The 24,230-nt window shown below is 40.3% G+C and overlaps 4 protein-coding genes across 7 annotated transcripts; 3 read left to right on the top strand and 1 right to left on the bottom strand.

Annotated features, from left to right (window-relative positions):
* The first annotated feature begins 1,105 nt into the window (after positions 1 to 1,105).
* On the top strand, positions 1,106 to 6,188 carry LOC144081945 (lysophosphatidic acid receptor 4-like). Of its 2 annotated transcripts, XR_013303072.1 has the most exons (4): positions 1,106 to 1,459; positions 3,553 to 4,290; positions 5,205 to 5,807; positions 5,891 to 6,188. XR_013303072.1 is itself a non-coding variant. In XM_077608532.1 (3 exons), exons 2-3 carry the CDS (start codon positions 3,715 to 3,717, stop codon positions 5,691 to 5,693), a joined length of 1,065 nt encoding a protein of 354 aa, XP_077464658.1. In that variant the 5' UTR covers positions 1,106 to 1,459; positions 3,553 to 3,714; the 3' UTR covers positions 5,694 to 6,188. The 2 variants fall into 2 exon arrangements, 1 of the variants encoding a protein (XP_077464658.1); XM_077608532.1 differs by having other exon boundaries at positions 5,205 to 6,188.
* Positions 6,189 to 8,571: 2,383 nt separating this feature from the next.
* Positions 8,572 to 12,862, top strand: LOC144081944 (putative P2Y purinoceptor 10). 2 transcript variants are annotated; one of them, XM_077608530.1, is made up of 5 exons: positions 8,572 to 9,544; positions 10,248 to 10,468; positions 10,548 to 10,728; positions 11,675 to 12,043; positions 12,128 to 12,862. In XM_077608530.1, the coding sequence occupies exons 2-5, from the start codon at positions 10,326 to 10,328 to the stop codon at positions 12,560 to 12,562; spliced, it is 1,128 nt and encodes a 375-aa protein (XP_077464656.1). In that variant the 5' UTR covers positions 8,572 to 9,544; positions 10,248 to 10,325; the 3' UTR covers positions 12,563 to 12,862. The 2 variants fall into 2 exon arrangements, with proteins under 2 accessions (XP_077464656.1, XP_077464655.1); XM_077608529.1 differs by having other exon boundaries at positions 8,572 to 8,917; positions 9,449 to 9,544; positions 11,675 to 12,862.
* Positions 12,863 to 13,091: 229 nt separating this feature from the next.
* On the top strand, positions 13,092 to 15,556 carry LOC144081946 (putative G-protein coupled receptor 174). 2 transcript variants are annotated; one of them, XM_077608534.1, is made up of 3 exons: positions 13,092 to 13,329; positions 13,565 to 13,886; positions 14,624 to 15,556. In XM_077608534.1, exons 2-3 carry the CDS (start codon positions 13,674 to 13,676, stop codon positions 15,401 to 15,403), a joined length of 993 nt encoding a protein of 330 aa, XP_077464660.1. In that variant the 5' UTR covers positions 13,092 to 13,329; positions 13,565 to 13,673; the 3' UTR covers positions 15,404 to 15,556. The 2 variants fall into 2 exon arrangements, with proteins under 2 accessions (XP_077464660.1, XP_077464659.1); XM_077608533.1 differs by having other exon boundaries at positions 13,092 to 13,886.
* Positions 15,557 to 16,971: 1,415 nt separating this feature from the next.
* On the bottom strand, positions 16,972 to 19,750 carry LOC144081948 (integral membrane protein 2A-like). The gene is made up of 6 exons (XM_077608537.1): positions 19,530 to 19,750; positions 19,153 to 19,290; positions 18,300 to 18,485; positions 18,110 to 18,220; positions 17,612 to 17,756; positions 16,972 to 17,527 (listed from the first exon to the last, which is right to left on the bottom strand). Exons 1-6 carry the CDS (start codon positions 19,593 to 19,595, stop codon positions 17,433 to 17,435), a joined length of 741 nt encoding a protein of 246 aa, XP_077464663.1. The 5' UTR covers positions 19,596 to 19,750; the 3' UTR covers positions 16,972 to 17,432.
* Positions 19,751 to 24,230: the final 4,480 nt, after the last annotated feature.

Genomic DNA, 24,230 nt, shown 5'->3' on the forward strand with positions numbered 1-24,230 from the left:
TTTTTACCAAACTTCCCAACTTGTCATATAAAGCCAAACCAAGATAAAATGTTTTCGTTAAAATGCATGTTTGACATCTGTGACCATTAATTGCAGACAGTGAATGATCCAACATGCAACAAATTTGTTTTTATAGCAATTAACTGAAATGTATGGGTGTCTGGAACCATGAAAACTATACATGCGAAAAGGATACCCCTGGTGTTCACATTTGATGAACATTACATTTCACTAGCAACAAAAGCTAAACTAAGGTCCTCCTTGACAAGCAAGCTCATCCCTCAGTTAAGATTTAATACTGTTTAGGATTCTAGGAAAATAACACAAATTGTGTTATTCGTTGTATTGTAGTTATGGTTTCTGGTATTGGGATGATATTACTATAAATCCATATTAATCTCATGCTCATTAACAAATAAAGGTGAGCTGGAACCTATAGCTAATTTATTTCATTGTATTTTTATGATCATTTTCTTTACGTGTAATCATGCCTAATATAATGATACATAAATTCACAAAAACAACAATAATGATTAATAATTAATACACATAAATTTGTATAACAAATGTTAATATAACATGACCCAAAATGTACTGTCCATTCAATCTTCACGGGGTTACGATTAAACATATATATATTTAAAAAGAAATCACTTGTTCCATACAAACTATTTCTGAAAATAAATATAAATACCGGGCGGCCCACCCGACAAGTGGTTAGCACGTCAGCCTCACAGTTTTGGAGTCATGGGTTCGATCCCAGGTTGGTCCTCACTGTTTGGAGTTTGCATGTTCTCCCGGGGCTTGCGTGGGTTTTCTCCAGGTACTCTGGTTTCCTCCCAAATCCCCAAAATATGCTGATTGAAAACTTTAAATTGCCCCTCGGTGTGAGTGTGGGGATAACCCCGCGACCCTTGTGAGGATAAACGGCTCAGAAAAATGAATGATTTGAATACAAATACCAGAAAATGCATAGTGCTTTCACAGTGTTCTGTTATTTAAAATCATTTCCTGTAGTGGTGGGCAATAAAAGTGTTTGTCTGCCTGCCTCCTAGAACCCTCCCCCACGGGCCCCTTCTCTCCTTCTCCCCCCTGCGGCCTGACCGAGGTGCTATTGTCTGGTTTCCTGTGGCTGTGGAAGTTTGGCTCCTCTCGCGAGCATGCAAAAGGCGCACGCGCACCAGAGCAGTGCAAGCAAGCGAGGTAATCCCACAAGGAAAGGAAGCGCACGCACGACTGCTAAAGAGTCCAGCAAAAGAAGCTCGTTTAGGTGAAGCTACACAAATGAAACGAGTTGTTTTATGGATTCCACATGAGAGAGAAGGCCCGAGCCGGTCCGGTTTTTTAAGACCGGGCAAGTGCACTGAGACGTGAAATACATGGAGTTTATCTTGTGACAGCTGCTTCCCACTTGACATCGGCAACCGCAGAGGAGAGCTGTCATCATCCGGCCATCATTGTGAGTCTGTTTATTCGTGTCGGAATTAAAAGTTTTACCTAGTATGCTCCAGTATTCCAACGTTGTTCCTTATCACGTGATTGTCGATTCTTTTTTTAAATTTTGGGTAATGAAAGTTTCTCTCAAATAATCATCGAAGAAATTCAAAAGCACTGATTTATCATGCCCTAATTTCTTAAATATATATCATGATGACAGAAAAACAATTACACTGCCAATTACTATTAACAATCTCTATTTGGATGACTTTTAAGATGACAACACACAAACTAAAATCTTTTGATCCGTATTACAATTCTGTTTTAAATTGGCCAGATCCAACAAATAGCTTTGATGGTTTCTTTGATTCTGGGTTAAGATCCTGGTTATATGACCCTAGTCCAGTGGTGGCAAACACGTGGCTCTTGAGCCACATGTGGCTCCCGGCCAAAATGAATGTGGCTCTTGGCTTATCATATTTTGTACATACTACTGTGGCTCTTTGCCGCGTTTCATGTTTCTCTCTCTTCAAATCCACCAGGGCCCATTTAAAAACAAATAATACATTACATTTCCCCCCCCCCCCCCCCCCCCCCCAAAATCGGCAGATTGGATTTTTTTATGCTACTTCTGACCTAATGTGTGGCTCTTTTGACTGTCACAGTTATCATATTTTGTACATAGTACAACTGTGGCTCTTTGCCGCATTTCATGTTTCTCTCTCTACAAATCCATTAGGGCCCATTTAAAAACAAATAATACATTATATTTCCCCCCAAAAAATCGGCAGATTGGATTTTTTTATGCTACTTCTGACCTAATGTGTGGCTCTTTTGACTCTCACAGTTTAACATTTTTGCTCTTTGTGTCTTACTTGTTCCCCACACCTGCCCCTAATCACTGGATAAGAAGGCAGATTTTTAAAGATTGTTTTAGTCCATTTTTTTCCTCTAGATGCTCTCTCAAGGAATGGTAGCATTTTCATATTAACACGTGATAAGTGCACCATTTATGAGTTAGGTTGCAGGATCAGTAGTAAATAAAAATGTATTGCTTTGGCAACCTCCTCAGTCACGCCAACTAAAGATTCTAGCAACAAGGAACTTCTCATTGTGTACAACTTTCAAACTAAAATGTGAGTGAGGGAAGGCAACAGCTGGATGTACTAGCTGAACTCAAACCTCAGAGATCAGTGCATCCCAGGGGCACTAGCTGTTTCTGTCACTGTGGCTGTCCCATGGGGGGGTTGCGTGCAAGTGCAGCTGTCCATGACCTGTACATGAAACCAAACACACATGTCGAAAGCTCTAATCTTTTTGCCAGCATTAGCCACATCTTGCTAAGATGTGCATCTGTATTTTTGTCATGCACGGCCGTCATTGAACCCACTGCTGTTTGCGTGGATGTGTGTGAAAACTAGCACATGTTGTTGTTTGCCTGCTTATCCGGAGAAGTTCTTGGAGTGTGTGGATTTGGTGGTGATGAGTACAGTGTAGGCATTGTGAACGTCGGCTTTAGCTTTCTGGGAGGCGTGCGAAAACACCATAAAGATGTCACCGCAGCTGGCAGAGGACACTCCTGATGGACTGCGCGAGCTCACAACATTTCCTTTGTGGTGGACATGGTGTGAATCACATGCAAACTTGCGTGCAATTTTTTATATACACAGTAGACAAGCCTCTGCTATGTCTCTATATTTAATATCAAAAGGGTGAGGCTTGAATTCCTCTTAATAAATCAGAGCCGTAGACATGCTTGATTGATATTGCTCTTCATGATTTCAAATGTACAATTTTACAATAAAACTGAATAAAGAAATGTCAAGAACGCAAGAGCATTTCCTTTTATTTCTGACCTGAGAAATCAGCTGTAGTTATTTAATGTCTGTATGCTTCATTGATTATGATCTGTGCAAACACTGATTTATGAAACAGCAATATTTTGTTGGTACGTTTCTTTTCATTCAAAATGCTAAAATGCAGTGGCGACAATCATAATGGTTCAGATATTTCTTAGGCCAGCAGAGAAGGCCTTGAAGGCCCTGATGGCCCATGACATTTTAGTAAAATGTCACAAGCTCACACCTAATGATGACTTTTTCCGCTTTACCGTAGGAGCATCTGAGCACCTCCACGCATGTTTCCACAATGGCTTGGAGAACGCTGGACAGGAGAAGCTCCTGCTGACACTTCCACTTTACAAATACCTGCATCCTTTCCTCAAAACAACAACGTTCTGGTGTGATCCAGTTCCTCGGAACCCTCCTTCCAGTCACCATGGCAAGTTTGGTGCTCAATGAGACTGGAATGGAGAACTGCGGCATTGACGACTCCTTCAAGTACAATTTATATTCCGTGGTCTACAGCGTGGTCTTTGTGTTGGGCCTCATCACCAACTGTGCTGCGCTCTTTGTCTTCTGCTTCCGCATGAAGATGCGCAATGAGACGACAATGTTCATGACTAATTTAGCATTGTCCGATTTAGTATTTGTTTTTACATTGCCCTTTAAAGTCTTCTACAATGTTAACCGCCACTGGCCATTTGGAGACGGACTGTGTAAGGTTTCTGGGACAGCCTTCATCACTAACATCTACGGCAGCATGCTCTTCCTCACCTGCATCAGTGTTGACCGCTTTTTGGCAATAGTTTACCCTTTCCGTTCCCGCTCCATCCGCACGCGCAGAAACGCTGCAATGGTGTGTGCAGCTGTTTGGCTGACCATTGTGGGAGGAGGAATATCAGTCACCTTCTTCTCTACCATCAACAGCACAAATAGAGCCACAGCCTGTTTTGAAGGCTTCTCCAAGAGTACCTGGAGGACTTACCTCTCCAGAATCACCATCTTTATTGAGGTGAGGCACATCTTTGTGCAAGAGTTACTTCTACTTACTACTATTGGCTTAGTGTGCTTCCCTTTCCCAAGTTCAAGTGGGTCAACAATGCTATTTGGAAGATGTGGACAACAGAGATGGTGAAGGGAAAATTCCTTGAGTTCAGGAAACCATGGTAGAAATGTGTTAGACTCACGGGAGAATACATGGAAGGAGTCATAATTTATATTTAAAATATAGCTTTTCATGACCTCTGCCCAGGAACCTTTTTTGCCATAATTTGAAGATAGGTACATAGAAAAGATGAACATAATACACCATAAAAATGTGAAAACAATGTCAGTGTCGAAGTAGGAAAAAAATGACATGTTCAACGCAAACAGCAGTTAGCAAATTCTAATTTGTATAACTTTATGAATGGTCAAATTTTAAAATTAAGCACTTGAACTAGAAAGTGACTTTTTCCCTTTGAGGCATTGTTGTGTAATGATTGAATGACCACTCCTTTTAAATAACTTTGAAGTGTTTAATTTTGGATAAAGCAGAACAAGACAATTGAAATATCTAAAATTCAACCCAAAAAGTACATTCAAAATTTAGAAAACATTGAATAATGTCGATGTTGTTCGCGTTTTTGACTGCAATATTTTAGAATCTGTGCAACATTTCGGAATTTGTGCAATATTTTAGAATTCACCTAGCCGGGATGTGACTTTTTATACTTTTATACTACTATTTATGTTTTTTTACTGGGAAAACACACTTTGAAAAGATTGGAGTAGCACCACCAATTTTGTTATACGCAGCTGTGTATGATGACAATAAAGGCTTTTTATTTTTTTTATTTTTTATTTTTGATATGCTTTAGTTTGGGGGAAAAATGTAAGTTTGACCACCCGAAAAAGAAATTGCTCACCTGTGTATTCTCTTTCTAGATTGTGGGATTCCTCCTTCCCCTCTTGGCCAACTTGGTATGTTCCTCGTTGGTTCTAAGAACCCTTCGTCGTCCAGTGACGGTTGGCCACGGCTGTGACAGCAAGAAACGAGTGTTGAGAATGATTCTCGTCCATCTCGGCATCTTCATCATCTGCTTTGTCCCTTTTAACTCTATCCTCTTCCTGTATGCCTTGGTGAGGACGCAGGCCTTGGCGAATTGCTCCGTGGAGCGTTTTGCACGAACTCTGTACCCGATTACTCTTTGTCTCGCAAGTCTCAACTGCTGCTTGGACCCCGTGGTCTACTACTTTACTTCGGAGAGTTTCCAAAAGAGTTTCACCTTGGGGAGCAAAGGATCTGGTTCCCGCCCTGAGAGTATTCCTCGTAGCGACACCGAGGGACAGGACCCAACCAACACACTCCCAAGAGACACGCACACTTTGACAAGGAATGGAAAAGACACTAAAGAATTAGAGAGTCAGTTCTGACAAGGTGAAGAGCTGATGACCAAGGACAAAAGGTTTTAAGAAACCATGCATTCAAAAAGTAAGGCAATCAATCATTGTTCGGTCTTGGATGTGGAAAATGCATAGCTCAGCAAGGTTTGTGGTAATTCTGAAAATATGATTTGGGCTTTACCAATTAATCCACCACTTGGGAGCAAAAAATATCTGTTGATTTCAAGGTAATACTAAGAAGCGACACCAAGACTGGTATGTGAGACTCCTGCGATCACAGACTTAAAGTTTGAATGAGTCAGGTGTTAACACACACCTTCATGCACTGGATTTTCTAATATATTAATGTTTTTGTAAAACTCAAGCGTTCCCCCGCATGTTATTGTTTGAAGTTCAAGCTTGCAGTTGAATGTGTTTTATGACACAGTTAAGACAGGTTAAATCCACCCAATCTGTTGAGAAAGAAAAATATGTCTCGTGTGTTGACGTTTCGGGCCATTAAATGATTGTTCTCAGTTGCCCTCATTGCTGAATTTATTATTTTGATCACATGCTGCTTGGTTTGTTAGTTTGGTCAAACCTACTGTGGACTGGCCTGGTTTGAACTCGCATAGCAGTTTGACTGACTGTTTTCAGCAGAGAGCAAGAGTTCTTTTTGGAAGCCGCGAGAGGCGGTAGGATCTAGTTGAGATTCTGGCTTGTTTGCTGTGTCACAGGCCAAATGCGTATTACGGCCGAAGCAATGGTCCATTGTTCACCTCTCAATGGGGTCTCTCTTTCCTAATCTGGCCTTAGTCTGTAGATCTGCTCAAAGTCTCACAGCAATGTGTACACACTCCAAAGTACGGCTAAAGAGTGTTGACTAAATAATCACCCAAAAGCACAAATGAGAGGGTACAAAAACAACGAACAATTGAGTCAGCAGATCTTGGAGATGGAGTTTCCTATTGCTGAGACACCATAAATATCTTTGCATTAGCCTTACAATTTTGATTGGGTGACGGTACCAAGTATTAGTTCTCAATTTGATGTTTCTGTGTCCAAAGTCAATTGAAGTCACAAATTCCCTTGGCTGAAAGGCGTTTTGACCTTCTTGAGTTGAAAAAAAATGTTGTTTTGTTGGTTGGAACTGATATATTATTGACTGGGGAACTGTCGGCATGGCGACTGTTGGCCAGTCAACTAGCTTTTATTGGAATATACACAGAGTAGCTGCGGTCTGGAGAGTAGCCAAGCAGTGACCCAGCCAATATCATTCAATAAATGTAGCAATGTTTCCCAGACACTTTTGACTTCAAAGATAATCAGGCATTATACATATTCAAAATACATACAACATACTGTGTGTATATTTGTGCCAGCATCATATTGAGACAGGAAGAATTATTATAAGGTACATCTTAACTTTTCTGTCCTATGTCATGAGATATTTTTATACTATGGGCCATAATTCGAAAGTTGGAAAACCCCACAATATAGGATGTGCACACAAGCTGTGCTGTGTTACTTTGAACTCGCGTGTGAGCAGGTTGATGATGGAACTGCAAAGTGGCTACTGTAATATGGACAGCTGCCTTTGTCTTTGGACCACAGCCAATTAAATTGTAAAGGTGTAAGGCAACATAATACTGAAATATGTTCTCTCGTAGAAATGGAAGTAGGTCTTTGACACATACTGATTATTGGATTGTGACTATTCTGGTTCAGTTTGGTATTTTCCCAACCAAGATGGGTTGCTAAGGAGTAGCTTTGATTTATATTGCTGGTACTATCAGCTTTAACCAGACAACCATAAAGTGTTTTGTTGTCGAAGGTCGGCAGTGGATATTGATGTCCCACATCACCATCTACACACCCCTCCCTCTTCCGATGGTGGTGATAAGCAATCACAAAACATTATTTTGTGTGATGGTGGGAACTCCATGGGTAAGATTGATTATATGTGCTGCATTGAATTGGATATTTTGACATCCTAATTATAGTTTGGTTAAAAGATGACAGAACTGTTTTTATGTGACTGTTTTGTGGCTTTAATGTGACTGAAAAGGTGTGTCATGAATATGACTATTTTCCAAAAACTTGATGCCGTACGGCCCAGTGGATGAGTAGTTAGCACGTCCATCTCACAGTTCTGAGATTGAGGATTCAATCCCCAGTGGGTTCAGACTTTCCCATGTGGAGTTTGCATGTTCTACCAGGACTTGGGTGGGTTTTCTCTAGGTACTCAGGTTTCCTCCCACCTCCCAAAAGTGTGTGGAAAGCTGTTTAAACACTCTGAATGCCCCGAGGTATGAGGAAAATAAATGAAATGGGTTTATGCTTTCCGTAATGGGGAAAAAAAGTTGTTCAATGCTGACCTCTAGTGGATTTAATTCATTCATTTTATGAACCGCTTTATCCTCATTAGGATCGCGCAGGGTGCTGGAGCCTATCCCAGGTGACCCCAGGCCATAGGTGGGGGACACACTGAATTGGTGGCCAGCCGATTGCAGGACACAAGGAGATGGACAACTACGTACACTCACACCCATACCTAGGGGCAATTTAGAGTGTCCAATCAGCCTACCATGCATGTTTTTGGAATGTGGGAGGAAACTGGAGTACCCGGAGAAAAACCAAGCAGTCCAGGTTGAACATGCAAATTCCACACAGGTGGACCGACCTGGATTTGAACTCCGGACACCAGAGCTGTGAGGCCAACGCGCGAACCGCTCATCCGCCGAGCCGCCGAATTTATTACAAACACTTAAAAAAATAAAAATAAAACACAGGAATGGCCACATTAGAAAATGTACCTCGCAAGAATGATCACCAATCGCGATGGATGTTCTTTCACAAAAAAAGAAATTGCCATTATTTTTTTGGACCAAGCTGAGGGAAAATCATTTCATCACTTAATTTGGGGGAAAATCAATATGGGATAATCAAACAATTAATACTTTGTTGCACCACCTCTGTCTTTCATAGCAGCTTCCAGTATGAAGATTCAGGTACAGGTAATAGTATTAGATGGGCTTTCCTTCTATAATGCTCTGCCAGTCTGTCTGCTTATATCATAGTACATGTACTATAATTGTCACTGGCCACATGATATCCTGGCCAGGACGCGTCCACTTTTGCTCAACATAAGTTTTGAAGCCTGCCATTTGGCCCGTCACCATCACCACCCAGTTGGTGGCATTTAAATTGGCAAAGGGTAGCAAGCCTTTCCCCGACTGGCATTTTAAAAAGAGACTTGTGTCTGGAGACTAAAGGTAAATGTAAAAAAAAAAATCTTTACCCTAGGATTCGTGACTGACAAACACCTACATTCCGGATAACAGGCCTTGGGGTCATTTTTGATCCCATGTAAGCATCTAAGGCTTAATCATGCAGAACACTCACTCGATGTCAAACTTGATTTCTGAAGATTTATTGAGCAAATTACACAAGAAGTTGGAGATTTTTTTGGGTGACAATTGCTAGATCGGGATGAAAGCAACAACATGTGAGCAATGACATGAAAGGCTTAGTGTCGTGGTTGCAGAGTCTAAACTCTACAACCACTACACGCTCTGGTGGCCAATACAGCTTAATGGTTGGTGCAAGTTCCTCTATAGGATAGCATTTTTGCTTGACAACCATTTCTCATAGCTTGTTTCAGAAAAAGCAGCATTTATTTGAGCCTCAGGGTGGCAGACCTGTACATTCTTTGACAAACTGCATGCCCACATGACTTTTCTTTTTTTTTACTGGCACCTTGATCTTAAAGTACTACTGTTTTCAATCTACTGTTCACACGTAAGTGTGAAACTGAAGCCTGCATCATGTTCCTGCTGGTGGTCACACCTTGATCTGTCTACCCTCTTCATGCTTGTACTGGAACAAAGACTTAACAAAAGGTAACTACAGTTGTTTATAGCATACTACCTGTCTGTGTAATTTTTTGTTTTTTAATCGGTGTACATTTGAAGCCGATTTCTTTGGCACCCAAAGCCAATCAGACTTGGTTGCATAACATAATCTTGTGTAAGAGTTTTGCAATGTGTTCTTTTATTATTTCCAAGAGATATTTGAATGGCAATATTTGGCATACTGGCAACATGTTCTTTTCAGGCAATACATTTTTTGTTCTTTTTGACATTAGTAGCATGGGAAACAATTTTGACCAGATCTGATTTCAAGGGCAAAATATTTTGGCACAGTAGTGCACTAAAGTAAGGTCCCTAAGTCAAAGTGAGACCCTCCTCATTGGGCCTAAAGAGGAAGTAAGGCATCTCAACTTGATGACAAGAGGAAGCCCAATGTTGATTTTAGATACCCTGATGTAATCACTGCTCAGAAATTTTACTGTAGCAGATATTATGTTTCTAACTTGGTTCCAAATGCATAAAACACGCATGAGGATGTTGATGCTACAGTCTGGTTTACTAAACCACATGAAATTCAGTGGATTAAATTTTCAGAACAAATGTGTTCAGCATCACACAGTTAAAGTCACAATATATCTGTCGTGTGCAAATTTAGATGTAACTAATGTTTCTACATTCGCTTGAGACACTTGAGAACTGTTGCGATTGTAAGCATTTCTGACTTCCTTTTTAGGTTAAAGCTCAGACTCAAAGTAAGAAAAAAAATTGCTTTTCTGCCTGAAAGTGGGAATGACCCGAATATATTCCGATCATGAAGAACTCCTCATGTGGCCACAACATGACAGAATGGGAAGAGGTCATGAACAAGCTGTACACATACTTCTACCTGTTGCTCTTCATCCCAGGACTGCTGCTCAATTCTGTGGCCTTGTGGGTTCTTTGCAGATATATTAGGTATACATAGGCGTACGTACACATACAAGCCTCAAGTAGAATTGGGACAAAACATCTTTTTGGTTTATCTGCATTACAGGAAGAATACCAAATCAGTGATCTTCATGATAAATCTGGCTTTGGCTGATCTGATCCACATCCTGACACTGCCTCTAAGAATTTTTTATTACCTGACACACATGTGGCCCTTTGGACAAAATATCTGCTTGCTCTGCTTCTACCTAAAGTACCTCAACATGTATGCAAGCATTGGATTCTTGGTGAGTAACAACTGTGAGAATGAACCTTTTGGGTACATACCCTATATGTATTGAAAAAAAATATGATTGGCCTGGTGAAATCACAGTCTTCTTTTGTATTTTTCTCAAGTGTGACTAGACTACACCAGTAGATTCACAAACTTTATGTACTACCTCTACTTCCAAAATTAATTTGTACCAGAAGTGGTTTCCTAACTTGGATGTTGCTTAAAAAGAGATGTGTTTTACATGTAACAGTCTAAAATCATTTACATGGTTGTAAGGTCCAGAATACTACCCCAAACCCTGTAAAAATGATAAAATTATGAAAAAATGAAATGTGTGGAAAGCACAAAGAATGAAGGAAAGATAAAACAAATTAATTACAACCGAACTCAGTTTTGCTTCCGTTGCCTTTTTAAAAATGTGTTTTTAGCGTGTGTCCGAATGTTTAAGCTGGTGTATGTTTTGCCATGCCTGGCTGCACGTTTTGATGCAGTGCGTCTTGTGTGTGTCAAATACAGAAATAGCACTCGTTACTGACACTGCGCCTTTAAATGCAGTGCGCCATATAGTTGTGAAAATACGGTAAACATGCAAACATTGTCCATTGGGGTGTAAGGCAGCGTGCGTGGGTGAGGGTGGAGGAGGAGGCAAACAGTTGGCAACTGAGTCAACATACATACATACACAACTTAAAATTAGTTTACATTTTCATGAAATATCAGTCCAGTGAAAAATGTGCAATGCATTTGTCATCTAGAATCATGAACACTTCTTTACATTCTCACCATAACTTTCAAGGGTGAAAATGATGAAAAGCTAAGAATAAAGCTGCATTGGGCACAATAAGAAAAAATTCCAGTCGTGTTCAGATGCTTCAGTGCTTTAACAATGCTTTCGTTTCATGTCTACCTTTAAATTAATATTCAAATGTCTCACATACATGTCTGTCTTTGGATCCCAGGTGTGTATCAGTGTACAGAGGTGTGTCTTCCTGCTTCGCCCATTCTCAACTCGAAGGTGGAGGAGCCGCTACGACCTTGTGATCAGTGTATCAGTGTGGGTGCTTGCCGCTGTGGCTTGCTCCCCCTTCATCCTCATGCGGACTAGCAGCAGTAGAACTTATGTCTCACATTTCATGTTAAATAAGTCATCCCTCACGGATAACCCCTTTATCCAACAGCCTGCAGCTAGCGTCTTACCCAATACAACATGGTCAGCTTTCAGCCTCGGTGAATCTGGACAGTTCTTCAAAACAAATGCAACACAAGTCCACTGTTTCAAGGACTTGCCTATCCGTCCTATCTCCCACTCACTGGCCGTCACTTTGATGGTGATGGCTGAGCTCTTTGGTTTCTTGATTCCTCTGGCTTTCATCGGTTGTAGCTCTATATTCATCAGCCGTTCCCTCTACCAGAAAACAGGCCAGGTTTTGAGAAGGCCGGCCCGCAATTGCTCAATTCAGGGACGACTCTCTTTCACTTGTGCTGATGAGAACAATGAGAAGAAGCAGACAAATGGTGAGAAGCGGCGCGCCCTGCGGATGGTGCTGAGTTGCTCTGCCGTCTTCCTGCTGTGCTTTGGGCCCTACCACATTAATTTCCTGCTCTATCTGTTGGTGCAGCAAGATTTATTGCTGGATTGTGGCATCAGGCTGGCCGTGCGCCAGTTTCACCCAGTCTCTCTTTGCCTGGCAAGCCTGAACTGCTGCCTTAATCCGCTCCTCTACTACTTCTTGACAGCTGAATTCAGGTTTCACCTAAGTAGACGGCATTTATCTTTACACAGTTTGAAGTTTTCTCGACTGCACAGATTGTTGAGCTCAGAGAGTGGCTCTTTCAATAAAGAGTGAAGGGATCAATATTACCATCAATATGAACTATCCAGCACATTATCTGAGCTTTAAACGTTTCAAAGGAGCAAAGTTTCTCAGGTTTTGTTTAAGCCTTCCATCTTTTTTGGGGATGAAAATGAATCATGCATAGTAGTATGTATAGTTTCTTTCACTTATAAATAAAAGTATTTTATTCAATACAAAAGCTCCATTGAAAACATATTTGTAACTTGTTTATTTGCAGAAATGGTTAATATTTTACTGTTACTTCCTTTTATGCAAATTGTGGCAGTTAGAAGCAGCTTCTCAAAGCCAAAAAACGCCTTTTTTTCTAAGTCTTCCATAAGTTGAGGGTGAGGGCTGCTACAAAAACAAATACCCAAACAACCTTTCCACGACAATGGCCCATCTCACCCCAAAACGTTTACTTTTTTATTAATTGCAGCAATTCATAGGTCAGTTTTTATTTTTATTTTTAATATATACAGTGGCATTTCACAAAAACGTATAACTTATTTTAAACCGCACACCTCCCCCCCTCACAGGAAACGGAGTGTGGGGCGAAGACAAGTGTCACAAAGAGAGACATAAAAAGACATTGTTAGAAAATAGCAACAGGAAATAGTGATAACTGAACATAAACAAGCTTCAGAACAAGTATGAAGAATAGGACCAAAGATGGAAAGTGAATAATAGCACAGAAAACGATGGGTTGACTGATCGTTAGGCCTTCTGTTTCCTCGCCTCTTGATGTTGCATGATGTCAAAATGGAATACAAAGAGAGGTGAGTTGTTGTTTTTGTTAATTGTGTAAACTATTAAAGAAAAGTTGAGTTTGATATTGACAATCGCTGGATGAGGTTTAGAGCAAGGACCCCTGGCAAAATATTTGTTCTTCCAATGTGGCAACTGTGAGTAAGATCGTGTGTGTGTGTGTGTGTGTGCGCGCGCACATGTTTCTTTGGCTTTTCAGAATTCCAACATATTGAATTGAAACAAGACCATTTTTTTCTGTTGAAGTAAGAAGAATATTTTCCTGGGATCCTTCCGATGAATCATCATTACCTGATAACATTTCAGAATTAATCCACACCACAGCAATGTCCATACCACGTGGAACAGGAAAATAATGACGGTGATGATGATGACGAATAACAGTTGCCAAAATATGGCAGAGCTTCGGGTGTATCAGCATCTTGTGTATGCAATTGTGTACACCATTATCCTTGTCCCGGGGCTGCTGGCGAACCTACTGGCACTATGGGTGTTCAAGGTTTATATCAGAGAAACTAAGAAGGCAGTGGTGTTCATGATGAATTTGGCCATGGCAGACCTGATGCAGGTAGTAGTTCTTTTGATCTATTCTGTTTTTACTGTACAGTATGGTAGCGTACATTTGAGTATTCTGGAAACGGTCAATAAAAATGAGTGACAGTAATATGAGGGTGTTCACTCAGTTGTTTAATTGTGGAGGAAAAAAGTGAAATTACACTTAAAGCAAGGGTAACAGACTCGGGTTGGTTCGCGGGCCGCTTTAACGTCAACTTGATTTCACGTGGGCCGGACAATTTTAGATATAATATTTCATTTTTTTAAATAAATGAATTAAAAGAACTGGATTAAAAGCCCTGGATATTCAGTTCTTTTTTTTTTTACAGATCTAAAACAATGTTTGTTTTAGCTTTTTTTTAAAATATATTTTTAGATTTTACAAAATTATTTTTGAAATAAAAACACAGAAAAAAATTACAATTATTGATTTAAAAGGGGGGAAATCAGGAAATTTAATATACATCTATACTCTTCATTTTAATTTTATCCTAAAACAGAAAGTCCGCCCTCATAATTTACTTTCCCGGCCCACACAAAATGATGCGGCGGGCCAGATTTGGCCCCCGGGTCGCCACTTTGACACATGTGACTTAAAGGCTATAGATAGGTTTTGTAGGCCATCTCTGGTTTGCTTTTTTCCTGCACAATAAAAAAAACTGAGCGAACATCCACCGAGACTGGAAATTCCATATTTTTTGCCGGGATGCATGGCATGATAACTCTAACCTCCCCATCTTCTGTTGTCAGGTTCTTTCCCTACCACTGAGGATCTACTACTACCTGAACAACAGCTGGCCCTTTGGCCATGCTCTCTGTCTGATCTGTTTTTATCTAAAGTATGTTAACATGTACGCGTCCATCTACTTCCTGGTATGTGTGAGCATACGCCGTTGTGAACTCATCATGCGACCACTGAGGTACAAGGGCTCCAGGCTAAAGGTGGATTTGATCATATGCACCCTGGGGTGGCTCTTTGTCTGCCTTGGCTGTCTGGTATTCCCTTTGCTGAGAAACATAAAAAACGATGACCTTGTGACCTCACAGGTGGGCACCACCACCCCAGTAGTTAACATTTGTTTCTCAGAGCTGCCAATGCAGAAGATCAATGGCTTAGCAGCCTGGGTTATCTTAATTTTGGGTGAACTCCTGGGTTTCATCGTTCCCTTAATTCTGGTGTTAGCCTGCACCTGCCTGACTGCTGAGAGCTTACGAAAGCAGTCTAGCAGCACTATTCCTGACCAAGGGGAGAAACGGAGAGCTTTGAGGATGGTGTTAAGTTGCACAGTTGTTTTTTTAGTGTGCTTTGGTCCTTATCACATCAGTATGCCACTGGACTTCTTGGCAAAGGCAAACACATTGAGCAGCTGCACCCTGAAAGAGTGGATCCGAAGATGTCACCCTTTTGCACTCTTCTTGGCTAGCCTCAATTGCAGCCTGGATCCTATCATGTATTACTTCACAACATATGAATTTCGTAGACGACTGAGCAAGCCAGAAATGCCAGATCTTATGAGTTCAGGTAGGTGAATGCCTCGAGTGAAGGACTTTAGGTGAATGGCTTCACTATTGAAGGACAAGTTGCCAGAACTGTTAACAACCGTGTCATGGACAAAAGAAAATATAGAATTTATTTGTATTTGGAAGTTGTGTATATTACTTTGAAAACTTGATTGTTTGAGGAAATGGTAAAACTATTAGGCGATTCTTGCCATGGAATTAATCCATCATGAACTACCCATGCCAATAAACCAACGTTCAGGGCAATAAAACACTTGGTATTACTTTCGAAAACAATTCCTTTATTTGCACAATGATGAGAAATCACATCATTTTTCTTTTTAATCACCAAACAAAGTGCGAGCAGTTTAATGGCTGTACAATTGTATCAAGTCTGTTATTTTAAAACATGGGCAAACACTCAAGAAACACCCTTCACGTTCAATTGTCTTACGGATAATGATGTTACACTCAAGACCGAGCTTTTGATTTGGTCCTAACGCCCAAAAGTCTTTGTATCGTCTCATTCTTTGATTGGCCAGATTTTTCTTTATGATCATTGATTTTATTAGTATAATGAAGCATTTAGTAGAAAAACAAATACCTTCAATGTATGTGTTTATCAACCTGTCAATACCCCTGTGAAGGATGTAACCTTTTATGTTTTACTGAGGGTTTTTTGGTAATGCATGCATTGTTATGAGACTCAATTTTTTTTGTCTCACCTTGGTCTCGGTAAGCTCGGATCATGGCAAGTTTTAGTCTCGGGGTAGTCTTGTCTGTCTTGAGCACAACAGTACTTTCAGACATGCATTTATAAGTACTATGCCCCTTTAAAACAGAACGAGCTGTCACATTTTAAGGAAATTGAGGTAAGAACGCTCATTGCTTGTGCCTTTTTGAGTCTTCCAAAGCAACATATTTTGATAAATCCAAAGCAAATTAGATATTTTGGAGGGGAATGGCTCATGTGCAACTTACAATTCCTTACCACTATTTTATGACACAAATAAAAATCCAAAATATCATCAAAATAAAATATACACCTTAACATTAGGGACTTCTAACACAAATGTGGTTAAACTTACAGCTCGTCTATACGAGGGAGATACATTAAATAAACATAATACAGTGGGACAGCATAGACTTCAAGGGAGTGATGTCTGGTTTTATACTCCTACTTCTACATGAACATTTCCAAGGTGATGAGCGCTATTGTACCAACACATAACGTAACCCACAATAGTATACTACTGTACATTGCATGAGTGTACAAGCTGCTCTACAACTGTTTCTGAATGTGTGCTTACAGTGAGGCTGTACTGTAGAACAACACCTAGGTCTGCTGTAATAGAGATGGTGAAATACAGAAGCATAACAAGGACTTTGGAGGAAGTTACTGGAACACAAAAGAGGAACCAAAAATTAAGCAAATCCTTATCTAATTGGAAAATGCAGCTTTTAGCACAACACTAGCAGGTTAATAGTTGAAAGCTAAGACCAATACATTTTGAAGGAAATATAGCAAAGGCTAAACAAGGAATGCAAAACCGAGTAAATACATCAGTAACTTCTCATTTTATAGTACAGTGGTACCTCGACATACGGGCAATTTGGGATACAAGTAAAATTTCGGGTAAATATTTATCTTGAGATACGAGACCAATTTTGATGTACGAGCAGACAGAGGACGCGAGAGGCTGCTCATAAGAACATTTAGTATACTATTAAACCACTAGTTATTTGTTACTTTGTTAATAGATGGCGAAATAGAACAAATAAAACTTTTTTTTCAATCCAATATCCTGTTTTTGGTGTTTTTTCAGAGGGTTGGAACGAATTAATTTGTTTTTAGTTCATTTCTATGGGAAACGTTCGTTTGAGTTACAAGAAAATCGAAATACGAGCTCAGTCCCGGAACGAATTAAGCTCATATCTCGAGGTACCACTGTAAATACATCAGTAACTTCTCATTTTATAGTAGTTTTCTCTGCCGCCTATTCCCATCATCTACCCCTGGCTCTGTCAGTCAGACTTTTCGCCATCCCTCTACATCACATTACACCTTACAGATTCGAGTCTCGGTCACAAACTTGTTTTCAAAGTGATGGAAGGTGAAGCACTCCTCTGCAGCGCGCTTTTGAATACCTCCACCTAGAAAAGAGATTGAAAAATTGGGTTGAAGAGCCGTATTGTAATCTTAGACTAATGGATTTAAGGAAAAAGGTATATGCATACCTGGTAGGCTGGCACGGCGCTCCATTCTGTACGTTTCCTTACCGGTGCACAGTCTACGGATATAGAAACCCAAAGGCTTGATGTCCTCAATGCGCTCAGTCACTACTAGGTCCTCTTGCACTAGGTAGCTGCGGTATGAGCCAGACTAGGACAGGTCGAAGGAAATTGGATTACTTGTTGAAAGGTAAAATTGTATGACATTAAATAGTTATTTCACCAGACATATTGGATTTATACGTATTCTCTCGAAAACATGCCAGTGATTGTATTGTCTCACCCCGTGGAAGAATTGATTATGAACCCAGATGTAATTGCCTTTAATTAATTGGTAAAACCTATTTTTGGCACATTTGAAACCTGCAACCCTAACCTGAGCAATCGTATGGATTGAATCGATTGCAACTTAACTGTGCAATGGATTCAATGCACAAAACCTATTTTAAATATTTTTTAACCAAGGGGAAGTCAGTGTAGTTTTCGTGTTGTCATTGTGCTCACCATCAACTGTGAGAAGAGGTCAATGAGATCTTGGGGAGGCAGCACAACCGATGTGTTCAGTGGAATCACAAAGCAAGTCCTCAGAGTTAAGTCCAGATATGCAGTAAGCTTCTACTGATAGAAAAAGCAATAAGGAAAGAATTCCAAATTGATCTTGTCTTTTGGTAATGTGAGAAGCAAGCCTCCTCACCCTGTTGAAGTCATGGAGGATGTAGGCAGGGTCTCCAGCCCTGAAACGGGGAGGCGGGACGCTGATAACGGCCATGCTTTCAGAAATTTCCACCTCTTCCTCAACGCGTGGGAGATAGTACGGCTGTCTCTCTGCACCACCATCGGTTGACATGTCACTATACTGCATGGTGCCGTGATAGAGCCTCTGAACGACAGGAGGGTAGAGCAAAATTAATCTCTCCACAAAACCTCAGTGGCTTTTATCAGGGTTAATCAGAAGATAAAATTAAAAAAGTATTTCCTATAGAAGTTGTACAGACTTACAGACGGTGTATGTGTATATTCTGCATAAATGTGGTTGTTTTTTTATGAAGCACTCCAAGTCAAAAATGGATTGGATGTCTCAAGGCATTAGTGACACTGAAACATAAGAAGCTCAGCCAGTCTTGCTAGTTGAAATGAAGGGGCAACAAGTTTAATGTGCTCCTTTGATAAATCGTATTTCCTGTTCTGTGCGCTTTGTAATCAATCCACTAGGCGGAGCCAAAGCACAAATGATAAAGTTAAAGAGAGGACAAATTCGTAATGGTCAGCCTCCCTTCATAAATTTATTGGAAAAACAACAAAATTGTGCGATAAAAAATAAAATAAACCACATAATTGAATTTACTTGCTCGCCGTAAAAATCATGGGTGCTAGATGAAGGCCAATGAGTGTGTGTACCTTTGCATCAATTGAAAAGTGCATACAAATTCATGTCACGAAACATTCCAAACCCACAGATGGACCAAAATCTATTATTTGTCGCAAACAAACGATCATCTAAAGAAAAGTGGAAATACAGTAGACGGCAAGGTATATCTCCATTTTACCTTGGGTGTAAAATATCGATAGAGACAAGCTCCCCCAACGATGAGTCCACTAAGGATGAAGGCGATGCCCAACAATGTCACCAAACACCGACCTGTGGAGCCGGCGATCCCCACCGGAGCTGTGGCGAGTTCGGGGTCCTGCATAATAACATTGCCATGGCGTTTAAAGTTATTGCACGGGAAATGCATGCACTTCCCAGTCATTTGGCGTCATCCTCGCGGAACGGACACAATAACCCATGTTGTAAATAAAATAGCTCTCCAATTTGAGATCACGAATGTGCACGGCCACGTAACGGACCGAACCCAGAGACTAGGTGCGTGCACCGGTCGGTGCAGGCCTGCTAGCGGGATTAAGAATACGCACTGTCGGTTACCTTCACAACAGGCTCCTTGACCAGGGTTTTCTGCGCCAGAGCCGGGTTAAACGCAATCTTCACCATCGTGGCACAAGAAACCGTCCGATTCCCGAAAGAAGAATTAATAAATCGTGTAACTGTCGGTGCTGGAGTGTTAGATTTCTAGTGTTTATTCTGTGCGGCTCAGCGGTGTGACGCACTTTCCAGCCTCCGTCTGGTTTAGCGAGCACTTCCGGTTGCAGTATTCCGACTGGGATTAAAAATGGCAGCCCACGATCTCATTTCACAACACACACAAATACGGTCGCAATATGTGCTGCGAATTTACAGATTCGTAGTCATTCATGATATAGATAATTCCATGATATTTTTTTAAAAACTAATTTTCACCGTATACTATGTGTAATTTTGATATCGAAAGGGTTTGTGATGATTTTTTTTAAAATCACAAATATAGAGCAAAAGAAAGAAGTGTTTCCTTGCCTTTTGCGTTGGAAAATTCGACCATAAATGACAAAAAAATAATTTATAAATGTATACCGGCTGCAATTCATTAGAATGGTCATGAGATTTGTTTCTAGCCATGAATCATATCCCACAGGGATTCGCAGACAAATGAAAAGTAACATACAATAATTATTAAAACATTGAAAAATGATTGGTAAATCAAAGAAAAAAGTAAATATCGTAACTTGATGTAATTTAAAGTGTTCACAAAAATTATTGGATTTATTTATTTTTAATCTGTGATATCTGAATTTTAACCGATTTAAAACGACACTGTTGCTGTATTTGAGAATGTGATTTATTTTAGTTATCTTCATTCGCTCTACAATTTCACAATTTAAAGTTAATTTATTCTTAAATTATTGCATGCTGAATAAGAAAATAAACTAAATGTACATGTTTATTTAATTGATCAAATATTCATTTATATTGTATACACAGATGCACAAAATATTGCTGAGTAAACAACTGTAAATATCCCAATGACTATGATAAAAAGTAATTTCCCAATTTTGCACTAAGTTATAGTTGCTGTTACAGCCATCAAAACTAAGAAATAAATACACACCGCTCCTCCTTTTACACACTGATAGCTCAACAGATTAAAAAAAGAAACTTTCAGGTGATACCATCATCCATACAGTACCTGCTGCCATTTAGTATCATTCTATCAATTACACATCCTGTTTTCGTGAAGCATAACAAAAAAGACTTAATCTTGTACTGTAATCAATTTAAACAACCACTTAGTGTACTCAATGCAGTCTATTCATTACCATGAATACGCCACTCTGTAAATTGACCCAGCACAAGTGCTGTCTCCAACAGGCTCGCAACTACTTGTCAGTGTGCCTGCTGCCCTGAGAGACAGCTTTCACTGCACTTTGTGGAACCATTGGCATGAGTCACGGCACTACAGTATATCTAACACATATCTTCAATTGCCTGGTCTGTGGTGGTCCTATCATTTCGCTCTCTTGGCTCAGTTAGCCTTGTACCTATGAATAAATAAACACGTATTGCTGCGCTGACGCTCTAATTCAATGCAAAATTGTGGCATCTTTCCAGTTCTCATATAAAATGCAACCTGGAGACTCTCCCGCTCCCACAAATGCACGCACTTTGCCAGGCTATGATATTTCTTCAGTTAAACAGACAGATTGGACCGGTAATCACCACTGAAAGGTACATAAACAGAGCAGCTGATTTCTGTACCCAACTCCTTCTCCTCTTAGCCCCCACCTCTCTCTTCAATAATCCTAAATGGTCCCGAAGGCTTGTTTATAGGCTCGTCTTACGCTGTGTTTGATCCGAGAACTTGCCCACACACACATACTTGGACACACACGCACACACATACTCAGTAAGACAAAATCCCAACATTAACAGTAATATCTTAAGCAGCCTACACACATAAAGATAATCCGACTGATTTTGAGGCCGATTCCGCCCTCCCGACAAAGTCAGCATGCCGCTCAAGATGATCCTGACCCTTTATCCTGTGGTGTGAGATGTTTTAAGAGTGTGTTATGCTATGAAAATGGTTGTGGGCAACTATTGTAAATGTTTTGAAGGTTCAATATTTATTTTAGGAACTCCTTAAGTGTGTGGCCGACACTAGGGAGGGCTGAGCGATGGACTCCATAGAAAATATGACACGATAAAAATGTTTATATGCAAATTTTAGTTAGATTTGTAAAAATGAAGAAGTTTTTTTCAACAGCAATTTAACCAAATTTAGGCAGCAGCTGTTCCTCAAGCAGGTTGGGAAGGGTTTAACAACTTCTACCTCGCAGCAAAGTATGAACTTGAAACCAAATCAGATAATTGGGCTTTGCTGAGTTTGCTCTTAACAGAAGGAGCTTGAGATACAAAGTTGATTATCTTTATGTGTGTATCCTATTAAAATCTCATCCTCACAAAACAGGAGGGCAAGTGGACAAGGTGGTGGAAGTGCCGAGAACATGGAGAAGAAGGCTGAAATGAAAGTGACCATTGACTGTATTATTTATTTTTTACCATTTCTCCCTTTTTAAACAAAAACTCCAACACTGCGGCCCGGCGGCTGAGTGGTTAGCGCGTTAGCCTCACAGTGGGGGTCCTGTGTTCAAATCCAGGTCGGTCCACCTGTGTGGAGTTTGCATGTTCTCCCCAGGTCTCCGTGGGTTTTCTCCGGGTACTCCGGTTTCCCCCCACATTCCAAAGACATGCATGGTAGGCTGATTGGACACTAAATTGCCCCTAGGTATGGGTGTGAGTGTGCATGGTTGTCCGTCTCCTTGTGCCCTGCGGTCGGCTGACTACCGGTTCGGGGTGTCCCCTGCCTCTGGCCCGGAGACAGCTGGGATAGGTTCAAGCACCCACCGTGAGGATAAAGCGGTTCAGAAAATGAGATGAGAAACTCCAACACTGCGTTGTGTACATATGCAGTGTAATAAATGCCAATATTTCTCTGAGTTCTATATTGACTAACCAATTAAAAGAATAACAGTCAAATTATATACGTATCTGGTCGCAAAAAAATAGATTACTGCTTTGTCAGCAAATCAAAACGTTTTGCTCGCCGCACATTACTGTACAGTCATGTAAAAAAAAGACTGTATTGCTCCTGACCACCACATGCGCACACATTAACGCATCCATCTTCTTTTTTTAAGACTGGACATGAGAGGCAACATTGGTCAGATGCGCACACATGATAACACAGTAAAAAAAGAGCATAAGTGAAAGAATTTCCAATAGTGTTCTGTGCTTAATAACCGCACAGGCATTTCTTCATGTGGAACCATTATAAGATGCATGTCTCTTTGTGGATGAGAGGCTGCGGTTTCATAGAGCAGGAGAGAAGAAATCTTTGTCCACATGTGGTGGCAAATATTGATGCTGGTTCAAAGACAAACCTCCCTGAAACACATTCACATGATCCATGCCCTATACATACAGTCTTGGTTATCACATAAGGCTCACAGACAAGGGTGACAAATGAGTCTTTCCTGGAAGTATCGGTTTCTAAAGTGTTACTCTGACACAGCTAGGCCTGTCTTCTGCTTTAGTTTTTATCTTCACTGCTTGACACCCCTCACGGAAACGCTAATCCCACAATAAAGAAGAGCTGGTTGGTCTAGATCTGGTTTCAGTGGCTTTTTGGACATTTGAGTGAAGTTACTCCTAAATTAGTCCAAAATGAATGAATTGCCAGCACACATGGTTTTACCACAAAGAGCTGAGATATGTCTGTAAGCTAGTTAAGACATAGGAAATGAGCTAATCAAGATAGAAAACATATGTAGACCTATCCAGTTTAAAGAGATCAATCACAGGAAAAGTCAAACATCCTAAAATTAGTCATGTGTCACATGAAAGGCAAATAAAGTTTAGTTAATCACTTGTCAATACTGCATATTATTAACATTTACCACCTAATGTGATTAGAGAGTAAATCCTAGTAGTGTACTATATAGGCGACAGTCGAGAAGGAACCAATCATAATCAATACAGAATACACCTGTATTGATTATGATTGGTTCAACATAGTATCTGTATTGACAATTTCTCATTATGATAATATTATTAATTATTATACTCTTATCTTTTGCACCTTCTCCACTACTGTATATTTCTCATTAGTAAGCAATAGATTTGATTATTTTCGTAGTTTAATTGTTCCTTCTGCCATCTTCATAACACATATAGAGTGTGATACATATGACCTGTTCAACCAAAAAGCAATGATAAAGTCACAAATTTAAAAAAAATGAAGGCATGTAAATGGACAGTCTGCTATGTGCCTAAAAGCTTAAACTCAGGGGAAAAGACATCACTAGCTTGGGACTAGTACAGAAATTTAGTGTTGACTTTGTGACTGTAGAACCCTCACTCACGTGCATATACACACATAACCAGAATACTGAATTTTAGCTCGGTGGAATCACTTCCAGATAATATGACTTCATAGTCAGGTTCACAAGAAGAACAGGGGGGTGGGGTGTTTGGGGTGTGTGTGGATGGGGTCTACAGAGCTTGCTCACACACGCACATATGCAAAACCTTCCAGAGAGAAGTTTTGCTCTCGACAAATGGGTCGTTTCTGAGCCGCTTAATCAGCCTTCTTTTATCAAACACAGAGAGAAAGTGCTCCCACACCTTTCAAGGAAAGTGTGCAGAAGATTGACATCCCTAATGGGAGCGAACCACATTCCAACTTGTGTGTAC

The sequence above is a fragment of the Stigmatopora argus genome, chromosome 9 (assembly GCF_051989625.1).
Source record: "Stigmatopora argus isolate UIUO_Sarg chromosome 9, RoL_Sarg_1.0, whole genome shotgun sequence".
Classification (NCBI taxonomy): domain Eukaryota; kingdom Metazoa; phylum Chordata; class Actinopteri; order Syngnathiformes; family Syngnathidae; genus Stigmatopora; species Stigmatopora argus.

Bases quoted from the DNA above. Each gene is read 5' to 3' on its own strand.
- LOC144081948 (XM_077608537.1), bottom strand. From the start codon at position 19,595: ATGGTGAAGATTGCGTTTAACCCGGCTCTGGCGCAGAAAACCCTGGTC. The intron at 18,221-18,299 runs GTGAGGAGGCTT...TTCTATCAGTAG, and splicing joins TCCTCCATGACTTCAACAGG to AAGCTTACTGCATATCTGGA. The intron at 17,528-17,611 runs GTATGCATATAC...TCTCTTTTCTAG, and splicing joins GCGCCGTGCCAGCCTACCAG to GTGGAGGTATTCAAAAGCGC.
- LOC144081944 (XM_077608529.1), top strand. From the start codon at position 10,326: ATGAAGAACTCCTCATGTGGCCACAACATGACAGAATGGGAAGAGGTC. The intron at 10,469-10,547 runs GTATACATAGGC...TCTGCATTACAG, and splicing joins GTTCTTTGCAGATATATTAG to GAAGAATACCAAATCAGTGA. The intron at 10,729-11,674 runs GTGAGTAACAAC...TTTGGATCCCAG, and splicing joins ATGCAAGCATTGGATTCTTG to GTGTGTATCAGTGTACAGAG.
- LOC144081945 (XM_077608532.1), top strand. From the start codon at position 3,715: ATGGCAAGTTTGGTGCTCAATGAGACTGGAATGGAGAACTGCGGCATT. The intron at 4,291-5,204 runs GTGAGGCACATC...TTCTCTTTCTAG, and splicing joins GAATCACCATCTTTATTGAG to ATTGTGGGATTCCTCCTTCC.
- LOC144081946 (XM_077608533.1), top strand. From the start codon at position 13,674: ATGACGGTGATGATGATGACGAATAACAGTTGCCAAAATATGGCAGAG. The intron at 13,887-14,623 runs GTAGTAGTTCTT...TTCTGTTGTCAG, and splicing joins CCATGGCAGACCTGATGCAG to GTTCTTTCCCTACCACTGAG.